Here is a 12135-nt window from a genome sequence, read left to right on the forward strand (position 1 = left end):
TTGAAGAATCTCAAATATAAAATATATTTTGATTTGTTTAACACTTTGTTTGGTTACTACATGATTCCATATGTGTTATTTCATAGTTTTGATGTCTTCACTATTATTCTACAATGTAAAAAATAAAAGAAAAACCCTTGAATGAGTAGGTGTATCCAAAACTTTGACTGGTGCTGTATGTGTAACTGATAGATGTACACACACTACAGTGAGGGAAAAAAGTATTTGATCCCCTGCTGATTTTGTACGTTTGCCCACTGACAAAGACATGATCAGTCTATGATTTTAATGGTAGGTTTATTTGAAGAGTGAGAGACAGAATAACAACAAAAAATATCCAGAAAAACACATGTCAAAAATGATATAAATTGATTTGCATTTTAATGAAGGAAATAAGTATTTGACCCCTCTGCAAAACGTCTTAGTACTTGGTGGAAAAACCCTTGTTGGCAATCACAAAGGTCAGATGTTTCTTGTAGTTGGCCACCAGGTTTGCACACATCTCAGGAGGGATTTTGTCCCACTCCTCTTTACAGATCTTCTCCAAGTCATTAAGGTTTCGACGCTGACGTTTGGCAACTCGAACCTTCAGCTCCCTCCACAGATTTTCTATGGGATTAAGGTCTGGAGACTGGCTAGGCCACTCCAGGACCTTAATGTGCTTCTTCTTGAGCCACTCCTTTGTTGCCTTGGCCGTATGTTTTGGGTCATTGTCATGCTGGAATACCCATCCACTACCCATTTTCAATGCCCTGGCTGAGGGAAGGAGGTTCTCACCAAAGATTTGACGGTACATGGGCCCGTCCATCGTCCCTTTGATGCGGTGAAGTTGTCCTGTCCCCTTAGCAGAAAAACACCCCCAAAGCATAATGTTTCCACCTCCATGTTTGACGGTGGGGATGGTGTTCTTGGGGTCATAGGCAGCATTCCTCCTCCTCCAAACACGGCGAGTTTAGTTGATGCCCAAAGAGCTCCATTTGGTCTCATCTGACCACAACACTTTCACCCAGTTCTCCTCTGAATCATTCAGATGTTCATTGACAAACTTCAGACGGGCCTGTATATGTGCTTTCTTGAGCAGGGGGACCTTGCGGGCGCTGCAGTATTTCAGTCCTTCACGGCGTAGTGTGTTACCAATTGTTTTCTTGGTGACTATGGTCCCAGCTGCCTTGAGATCATTGACAAGATCCTCCCGTGTAGTTCTGGGCTGATTCCTCACTGTTCTCATGATCATTGCAACTCCACGAGGTGAGATCTTGCATGGAGCCCCAGGCCGAGGGAGATTTACAGTTATTTTGTGTTTCTTCCATTTGCGAATAATCGCACCAACTGTTGTCACCTTCTCACCAAGCTGCTTGGCAATGGTCTTGTAGCCCATTCCAGCCTTGTGTAGGTCTACAATCTTGTCCCTGACATCCTTGGAGTGCTCTTTGGTCTTGGCCATGCTGGAGAGTTTGGAATCTGATTGATTGATTGAGAGGGAGTCAAATACTTATTTCCCTCATTAAAATGCAAATCAATTTATATAAAATTTTTGACATGCGTTGTTCTGGATTTTTTTGTTGTTATTCTGTCTCTCACTGTTCAAATAAACCTACCATTAAAATTATAGACTGATCATTTCTTTGTCAGTGGGCAAACGTACAAAATCAGCAGGGGACCAAATACTTTTTTCCCCTCACTGTACATGTTAAATGTTTTTTAATATAGGTAAATTGTCTAATGTATTTTTCATTGTGTCGGACCCCAGTAAGACTAGCTGTCGCCATTGGCGTCGGCTAATGGGGATCCTAATAAATCAAATTAAATCAAATCCATGGAATGAGTTTGAAACCCCTGCTGTACAGAATACAAATATTCAAATACATGCATCCTGTTTGCAACAAGGCACTAAAGTAATACTGCAAAGCAATTAACTTTTTGTCCCGAATACAAAGTGTTATATATTTGGGGAAAATCCAACACAACACATTACTGAGTATCACTCTCCATATTTTCAAGCATAGTGGTGGCTGTATCATGTTATCGGTATGCTTGTCAATGTTAAGGACTGGGGAGCTTTTCAGGATAAAAAAAAAGAATCGGAATGGAGCTAAGCATAGGCAAAAAGAGGAAAACCTGGTTCAGTCTGCTTTCCACCAGACACTGGAAGATGAATTCACCTTTCAGCAGGACAATAACCTAAAACACAAGGCCAAATCTACACCAGAGTTGCTTACCAAGAAGACAGTGAATGTTCCTGAGTGGCCGAGTTACAGTTTGGACATAAACCTACTTGAAAATCTATGGCAAGACCTGAAAATTGTTGTCTAGCAATGATCAACAACTAATTTGACAGAGTTTGAAGAATTTTGAAAAGAATAATGGGCAAATGTTGCACAATCCAGGTGTGGAAAGCTCTTAGGGACTTACCCAGAGAGACTCACAGCTGTAATCGCTGCCAAAGGTACTTCTACAAAGTATTGACTCAGGGGTGTGAATACTTATGTAAATAAGATATTGCTGTATTTCATTTTCAATACATTTGCTAACATTTCTAAAAACATGTTTTTACTTTGTCATTATGGAGTATTGTGTGTAGATGAGGGAATAAAAACTATTTAATCCATTTTGAATTTCAGGCTGTAACACAACAAAATGTGGAACAAGTCAAGGGGTATTCATACTTTCTGGAGGCACTGTACATGTGCATGTGTGTTCTCTCACATGAGGTCTGGCCGGAGGCGGTGTATAAGAGCACAGAGTGCCAGGCCATTCTTCCAGGAAGAGGTGAGGTTGGTGACGTCCACACCCCTGTACCCCTGCGTCTGCTGCTGACACCAGGTGAGGAGGCGGCTGGGCCTGATGTCCGACTCTGTGGGAGAACAGGGGTCACCCAATTAGTCAGCTAATCACGCCATCATCACCAAATAACAAACATACAGAGAAAGATAAACACACCTGAGAACACTGGCTAGAGTAGCCAGTACATATCACATTACATCCCTGTAGTGTAACAATACCTCTTCATAGTTACCTTTTTAAAGTAGTATGAGATGAGGGTAGGGGAGTGTAGGCCAGCACACGCTTTTGTTGGGCATGTCTGACCCCGCTTCATGTAATGTGACCGCAGTCATTGTTTTGTAAGTGGGTGTAACTGTGATAAGCCCTTTTATTAACTCTCAGGTGAGGCAAGTTTATGGGACAAACACAGATCAGATTACCTATAGAAGATCACAAGGAGCCACTAAGCCATAATGCTGGCATGTATGACTAATCCAAACCCTCTTGGTCAGCTCTTGGCCCGTAGAAATACAATTACTAGAACAGACATTCCCATTCAAGTCAATGATCCATGATGGGTGGACCTGCAGCCGTAATTGTATTTCTATGTCCTGGCCTACGTGGGTCTATGTCTGAGCTTGTCTGATATAATTAGAGGATGATGCATCAGACATGGGTTAGTCATTGAGATGACAGGCCTGAGAAATGACAAGTCTCACACTGGGGTCAGTCTGTGTTTGTGAAGACTCACCTCGTCTAGAGAGATTGACAGATCTATGTGTGGGTCCACCCCGCTCCAGAGGACAGGAGTCCTGCTGCCCATCTATGAACAGGTGACGCACCTGAGAGAGATAGAGACATGAGAAGTATATTAGAATATAAAACTTGAGTTACCTGCTCTGTGCAACTGGTTCTTTAGCATGCCAATGTCAACACATGTCAAGCATGTTAACCCATTCACATCCCTGTAATATATTTAGTAAAATATCAAAATGCGCCACTGAACAGATTCTGTTTGGTGTAAATACATGCAATTTGGTGTCAACATAGTTTGTACAAGTGTCTAGACAGGCCACATTGACATTTTAAGATTGTCATTATCTATCATATTTCCAGTGTCAAAGCTGGGTATTTAAGAATATCATTACAATTATCTCAGCATATGTATTTTGAAATACATTTCAGAATTAAAATTGTTTATAAGCATATAATGTTATTTGACCTGTTTTCAGCCCAAATATATAATTAAACTGTTTTTGGTGAACTACAGCCGTTTCTGCATCATACCATATTTAGCCTTTGGACACATGGGATTACTGTTTTTTTTTTACACATTTCACGACTCAAGTCATGTTCAAATTATCGATATTCATAATTTTTGGTATATACACATAGTCTGGACATTATATATATATATACAGTATCTCACAAAAGTGAGTACACCCCTCACATTTTTGTAAATATTTGAGTATATCTTTTCATGTGACAACACTGAAGAAATGACACTTTGCTACAATGTAAAGTAGTGAGTGTACAGGTTGTATAACAGTGTACATTTGCTGTCCCCTCAAAATAACACAACACACAGTCATTAATGTCTAAACCGCTGGCAACAAAAGTGAGTACACCCCTAAGTGAAAATGTCCAAATTGGGCCCAAAGTGTCAATATGTTGTGTGGCCACCATCATTTTCCAGCACTTCCTTAACCCTCTTGGGCATGGAGTTCACCAGAGCTTCACAGGTTGCCACTGGAGTCCTCTTCCACTCCTCCATGACGACATCACGGAGCTGCTGGATGTTAGAGACCTTGCACTCCTCCACCTTCCGTTTGAGGATGCCCCACAGATGCTCAATAGGGTTTAGGTCTGGAGACATGCTTGGCCAGTCCATCACCTTTACCCTCAGCTTCTTTAGCAAGGCAGTGGTCGTCTTGGAGGTGTGTTTGGGGTCGTTATGTTGGAATACTGCCCTGCGGCCCAGTCTCCGAAGGGAGGGGATCATGCTCTGCTTCAGTATGTCACAGTACATGTTGGCATTCATGGTTCCCTCAATGAACTGTAGCTCCCCAGTGCTGGCAGCATTCATGCAGCCCCAGACCATGACACTCCCACCACCATGCTTGACTGTAGGCAAGACACACTTGTCTTTGTACTCCTCACCTGGTTGCCACCACACACGCTTGACACCATCTGAACCAAATAAGTTTATCTTGGTCTCATCAGACCACAGGACATGGTTCCAGGAATCCATGTCCGTAGTCTGCTTGTCTTCAGCAAACTGTTTGCGGGCTTTCTTGTGCATCATCTTTAGAAGAGGCTTCCTTCTGGGACGACAGCCATGCAGACCAATTTGATGCAGTGTGCGGCGTATGGTCTGAGCACTGACAGGCTGACCCCCCACCCCTTCAACCTCTGCAGCAATGCTGGCAGCACTCATACGTCTATTTCCCAAAGACAACCTCTGGATATGACGCTGAGCACGTGCACTCAACTTCTTTGGTCGACCATGGCGAGGCCTGTTCTGAGTGGAACCGGTCCTGTAAAACTGCTGTGCTGTTTGTTGCTACTTGGCTACCTGCCAAACTATTCACGTTTTACTTTTAATAAACGTTTAATCAATCTTTGTGTTCAACAAATTTACCAACTTTTTAGTTTTGTCCTCACTCATCTTTTTTCGTTAAACTTTTTCACCCCGGACGTTTATCCCGAGACAGAAGAGTCATTTTCCTGTGCGTTTTAGCTGCCAACTTTACGTTATTTTCCTTTTTTCCATCGCAACTTTTTTCCCTTATTCAACTTTTTCACTCCGGACGCTTTATCTGGACATGGTTCATCAACATCTTCAACAGCCGAAGCTAAGTAGTAACATTAACATGATGTCTTCTAATTGCAGTCGCTGTACTCATAATATACAGGAGAACGATCGCCTTATGGCGAAAATAGCTGTGCTACAAGCCCAGCTTCAGACGCAATCGTTAGGCAAGGGTAATCTCAGTGTAGGAAAAGGAAGAAACAGCGTCTGTGCCACCAGTAAGTACAGACAGTAACGTTAGTATAAATCCCCCGCACAGTCCCCGCAGCCGGACAACTTTCTCATGGCTTCTGGAGGGAAATACTGTTGGAATACTCAACCGGTGTCGCTCATTCAGCCGACAGAAACCTTCAACCGGTTTTCCCCATTATGTAGCGAGTCGGAGTCTGAGTCTGAGTCTTCTCTAGTCTCTACTCCTCCCGTACACGGGTCTGAGACGCCGAAGGCTCCCACCATTAGCTCTGACAAATTGAAAACCCTAGTCATTGGCGACTCCATTACCCGCAGTATTAGACTTAAAACGAATCACCCAGCGATCATACACTGTTTACCAGGGGGCAGGGCTACCGACGTTAAGGCTAATCTAAAGATGGTGCTGGCTAAAGCTAAAACTGGCGAGTGTAGAGAGTATAGAGATATTGTTATCCACGTCGGACCAACGATGTTAGGATGAAACAGTCAGAGGTCACCAAGTGCAACATAGCTTCAGCTTGTAAATCAGCTAGAAAGATGTGTCGGCATCGAGTAATTGTCTCTGGCCCCCTCCCAGTTAGGGAAGTGACGAGCTCTACAGCAGAGTCTCAGCACTTAATCGCTGGTTGAAAACTGTTTTCTGCCCCTCCCAAAAGATAACATTTGTGGATAATTGGCCCTCTTTCTGGGACTCACCCACAAACAGGACCAAGCCTGACCTGCTGAGGAGTGACGGACTCCATCCTAGCTGGAGGGGTGCTCTCCTCTTATCTACCAACATAGATAGGGCTCTAACTCCTCTAGCCCCACAGTGAAATAGGGTGCAGGCCAGGCAGCAGGCTGTTAGCCAACCTGCCAGCTTAGTGGAGTCTGCCAATAGCACAGTCAGTGTAGTCAGCTCAGCCATACCCATTGAGACTGTGTCTGTGCCTCGACCTAGGTTGGGCAAAACTAAACATGGCGGTGTTCACCCTAGCAATCTTATTAGGATAAAGACCTCCTCCATTCCTGCCATTATTGAAAGAGATCGTGATACCTCACATCTCAAAATAGGGTTACTTAATGTTAGATCCCTCACTTCAAAGGCAGTCATAGTCAATGAACTAATCACTGATCATAATCTCGATGTGATTGGCCTGACTGAAACATGGCTTAAGCCTGATGAATTTGCTGTGTTAAATGAGGCCTCACCTCCTGGTTACACTAGTGACCATATTCCCCGTGCATCCCGCAAAGGCGGAGGTGTTGCTAACATTTACGATAGCAAATTTCAATTTACAAAAAAAAAATGGCGTTTTCATCTTTTGAGCTTCTAGTCATGAAATCTATGCAGCCTACTCAATCACTTTTTTATAGCTACTGTTTACAGGCCTCCTGGGCCATATACAGCGTTCCTCTCTGAGTTTCCTGAATTCCTATCAGACCTTGTAGTCATAGCAGATCATATTCTAATTTTTGGTGATTTTAATATTCACATGGAGAAGTCCACAGACCCACTCCAAAAGTCTTTCGGAGCCATTATCGACTCAGTGGGTTTTGTCCAACATGTCTCTGGACCTACTCACTGCCACAGTCATACTCTGGACCTAGTTTTGTCCCATGGAATAAATGTTGTAGATCTTAATGTTTTTCCACAAAATCCTGGACTATCGGACCACCATTTTATTACATTTGCAATCGCAACAAATAATCTGCTCAGACCCCAACCAAGGAGCATCAAAAGTCGTGCTATAAATTCTCAAACAACACAAAAATTCATTGATGCCCTTCCAGACTCCTTCTGCCTACCCAAGGACGTCAGAGGACAAAAATCAGTTAACCACTTAACTGAGGAACTCAATTTAACCTTGCGCAATACCCTAGATGCAGTTGCACCCCTAAAAACGAAAAACATTTGTCATAAGAAACTAGCTCCCTGGTATACAGAAAATACCCGAGCTTTGAAGCAAGCTTCCAGGAAATTGGAACGGAAATGGCGCCACACCAAACTGGAAGTCTTCCGACTAGCTTGGAAAGACAGTACCGTGCAGTACCGAAGAGCCCTCACTGCTGCTCGATCATCCTACTTTTCCAACTTAATTGAGGAAAATAAGAACAATCCAAAATTTCTTTTTGATACTGTTGCAAAGCTAACTAAAAAGCAGCATTCCCCAAGAGAGGATGGCTTTCACTTCAGCAGTGATAAATTCATGAACTTCTTTGAGGAAAAGATCATGACCATTAGAAAGCAAATTACGGACTCCTCTTTGAATCTGCGTATTCCTCCAGGGCTTAGCTGTCCTGGATCTGCACAGATTTGCGAGGGCCTGGGATCGGGAGAGACACTTAAGTGTTTTAGTACTATATCTCTTGACACAATGATGAAAATAATCATGGCCTCTAAACCTTCAAGCTGCATACTGGATCCTATTCCTACTAAACTGCTGAAGGAGCTGCTTCCTGTGCTTGGCCCTCCTATGTTGAACATAATAAACAGCTCTCTATCCACCGGATGTGTACCAAACTCACTAAAAGTGGCAGTGATAAAGCCTCTCTTGAAAAAGCCAAACCTTGACCCGGAAAATATAAAAACTATCGGCCTATATCGAATCTTCCATTCCTCTCAAAAATTTTAGAAAAAGCTGTTGCGCAGCAACTCACTGCCTTTCTGAAGACAAACAATGTATACGAAATGCTTCAGTCTGGTTTTAGACCCCATCATAGCACTGAGACTGCACTTGTGAAGGTGGTAAATGACCTTTTAATGGCGTCAGACCGAGGCTCTGCATCTGTCCTCGTGCTACTAGACCTTAGTGCTGCCTTTGACACCATCGATCACCACATTCTTTTGGAGAGACTGGAAACCCAAATTGGTCTACACGGACAAGTTCTGGCCTGGTTTAGATCCTACCTGTCGGAAAGATATCAGTTTGTCTCTGTGAATGGTCTGTCCTCCGACAAATCAACTGTACATTTCGGTGTTCCTCAAGGTTCCGTTTAGGACCACTATTGTTTTCACTATATATTTTACCTCTTGGGGATGTTATTCGAAAACATAATGTTAACTTTCACTGCTATGCGGATGACACACAGCTGTACATTTCAATGAAACATGGTGAAGCCCCCAAAATTGCCCTCGCTAGAAGCCTGTGTTTCAGACATAAGGAAGTGGATGGCTGAAAACTTTTTTACTTTTAAACTCGGACAAAACAGAGATGCTTGTTCTAGGTCCCAAGAAACAAAGAGATCTTCTGTTAAATCTGACAATTCATCTAGATGGTTGTAAAGTCGTCTCAAATAAAACTGTGAAGGACCTCGGTGTTACTCTTGACCCTGATCTCTCTTTTGACGAACATATCAAGACTGTTTCAAGGACAGCTTTTTTCCATCTACGTAACATTGCAAAAATCAGAAATTTTCTGTCCAAAAATGATGCAGAAAAATTAATCCATGCATTTGTTACTTCTAGGTTAGACTACTGCAATGCTCTATTTTCCGGCTACCCGGATAAAGCACTAAATAAACTTCAGTTAGTGCTAAATACGGCTGCTAGAATCCTGACTAGAACCAAGAAATTTGATCATATTACTCCAGTGCTAGCTTCCCTACACTGGCTTCCTGTTAAGGCAAGGGCTGATTTCAAGGTTTTACTGTTAACCTATAAAGCGTTACATGGGCTTGCTCCTACCTATCTTTCCGAGTTGGTCCTGCCGTACATACCAATACGTACGCTACGGTCACAAGACGCAGGCCTCCTAATTGTCCCTAGAATTTCTAAGCAAACAGCGGGAGGCAGGGCTTTCTCCTATAGATCTCCATTTTTATGGAACAGTCTGCCTACCCATGTGAGAGACGCAGACTCGGTCTCAACCTTTAAGTCTTTACTGAAGACTTATCTCTTCAGTAGGTCATATGATTGAGTGTAGTCTGGCCCAGGAGTGTGAAGGTGAACGGAAAGGCTGGAGCAACGAACAGCCCTTGCTGTCTCTGCCGGGCCGGTTCCCCTCTCCACTGGGGTTCTCTGCCTCTAACCCTGTTGCAGGGGCTGAGTCACTGGCTTGCTGGTGCTCTTTCATGCCGTCCCTGGGAGGGGTGCGTCACTTGAGTGGGTTGAGTTACTGACGTGATCTTCCTGTCTGGGGTTGGCGCCCCCTTGGTTTGTGCTGTGGTGGAGACCTCTGTGGGCTATACTCGGCCTTGTCTCAGGATTGTAAGTTGGTGGTTGGGGATATCCCTCTAGTGGTGTGGGGGCTGTGCTTTGGCGGAGTGGGTGGGGTTATATCCTTCCTGTTTGGCCCTGTCCGGTTTCTTCGGATGGGGCCACAGTGTCTCCGGACCGCTCCTGTCTCAGCCTCCAGTATTTATGCTGCAGTAGTTTATGTGTCGGGGGGCTGGGGTTAGTTGGTTATACCTGGAGTACTTCTCCTGTCTTATCCAGTGTCCTGTGTGAATTTAAGTATGCTCTCTCCAATCTCTGTTCTCTCTTTCTCTCTGAGAACCTGAGCCCTAGGACCATACGTCAGGACTACCGGGCATGATGACACCTTGCTGTCCCCAGTCCGCCTGGCCTTGCTGCTATTCCAGTTTCAACTGTTCTGCCTGCGGCTACGAAACCCCTACCTGTCCCAGACCTGCTGTTTTCAACTCTTTAATGATCGGCTATGAAAAGCCAACTGAGAGACCTGAGCCCTAGGACCATACGTCGGGACTACCGGCCGTGGTGACTCCTTGCTGTCCCCAGTCCGCCTGGCCTTTGCTGCTATTCCAGTTTCAACTGTTCTGCCTGCGGTTATGGAACCCCCTACCTGTCCCAGACCTGCTGTTTTCAACTCTTAATGATCGGCTATGAAAAGCCAACTGAGATTTATTCCTGATTATTATTTGACCATGCTTGTCACTTATGAACATTTTTGAACATCTTGGCATGGTTCTGTTATAATCTCCACCCGGCACAGCCAGAAGAGGACTGGCCACCCCTCATAGCCTGGTTCCTCTCTAGGTTTCTTCCTAGGCTTTCGCCTTTCTAGGGAGTTTTTCCTAGCCACCGTGCTTCTACACCTGCATTACTAGCTGTTTGGGGTTTTAGGCTGGGTTTCTGTACAGCACTTCGAGATATTAGCTGATGTAAGAAGGGCTATATAAAATAAAATTGATTGATTGATTGATTGATTGAAAACCGCTGTATAGTCTTGGCCACCGTGCTGCAGCTCAGTTTCAGGGTCTTGGCAATCTTCTTATAGCCCAGGCCATCTTTATGTAGAGCAACAATTCTTTTTTTCAGATCCTCAGAGAGTTCTTTGCCATGAGGTGCCATGTTGAACTTCCAGTGACCAGTATGAGGGAGTGTGAGAGCGATGACACCAAATTTAACACACCTTCTCCCCATTCACACCTGAGACCTTGTAACACTAACGAGTCACATGACACCGGGGAGGGAAAATGGCCAATTTGGACATTTTCACTTAGGGGTGTACTCACTTTTGTTGCCAGCGGTTTAGACATTAATGGCTGTGTGTTGAGTTATTTTGAGGGGACAGCAAATGAACACTGTTATACAAGCTGTACACTCACTACTTTACATTGTAGCAAAGTGTCATTTCTTCAGTGTTGCACATGAAAACATATACTCAAATATTTACAAAAATGTGAGGGGTGTACTCACTTTTGTGAGATACTGTATATATATATACAGTGCTATGAAAATGTATTTGCCCCCTTTCTATTTTTCTCTACTTTTGCATATTTGTGATACTGAATGTTATCAGATCTTCAACCAAAACCTAATATTAGATAAAGGGAACATAAGTGAACAAATAACACAACAATTACATATTTATTTCATAAACAAAGTTATGCAACACCCAATTCCCCTGTGTGAAAAAGTAATTGCCCCCTTACACTCAATAACTGGTTGTGCCACCTTTAGCTGCAATGACTCCAACCAAATGCTTCCTGTAGTTGTTGATCAGTCTCTCACGTCGCTGTGGAGGAATTTTGGCCCACTCTTTCATGCAGAACTGATTTAACTCAGTGACGTGTGGGTTTTCAAGCATGAACTGCTCATTTCAAGTCCTGCCACAACATTTCAATTGGGATTAGGTCTGGACTTTGACTAGGCCATTCCAAAACTTCAAATGTGTTGCTTTTTAGCAATTTTCATGTAGATTTGATTGTGTGTTTTGGATCATTGGCTTGCTGCATGACCCAGCTGCGCTTCAGCTTCAGCTCACAGACGGATGGTCTGACATTCTCCTGTAGAATCTTCTGATACAGAGCAGAATTCATGGCTCCTTCTATTAAGGCAAGTCGTCCAGGTCCTGAGGCAACAAAGCATCCCCAAACCATCACACCACCACCATGCTTGACCTTTGGTATGATGTTCTTATTGT

General features: G+C 43.7%; 1 protein-coding gene across 6 annotated transcripts in view; it reads right to left on the reverse strand.

The window, feature by feature from the left end:
* LOC121576922 (protein-methionine sulfoxide oxidase mical2b) overlaps positions 1-12135 on the reverse strand; it is a 95804-nt gene that overhangs the window by 38336 nt on the left and 45333 nt on the right. For all 6 annotated transcript variants that reach the window (XM_041890513.2, XM_041890515.2, XM_041890514.2 and 3 more), the window contains exons 11-12: positions 3515-3605; positions 2707-2854 (exon numbers count right to left, since the gene is read on the reverse strand). In XM_041890513.2, the coding sequence (XP_041746447.1) occupies positions 2707-2854; positions 3515-3605 (239 nt within the window). The remainder of the gene's footprint in view (positions 1-2706; positions 2855-3514; positions 3606-12135) is intronic.

Source organism: Coregonus clupeaformis, chromosome 11, assembly GCF_020615455.1.
Source record: "Coregonus clupeaformis isolate EN_2021a chromosome 11, ASM2061545v1, whole genome shotgun sequence".
NCBI classification, from domain to species: Eukaryota; Metazoa; Chordata; class Actinopteri; order Salmoniformes; family Salmonidae; genus Coregonus; species Coregonus clupeaformis.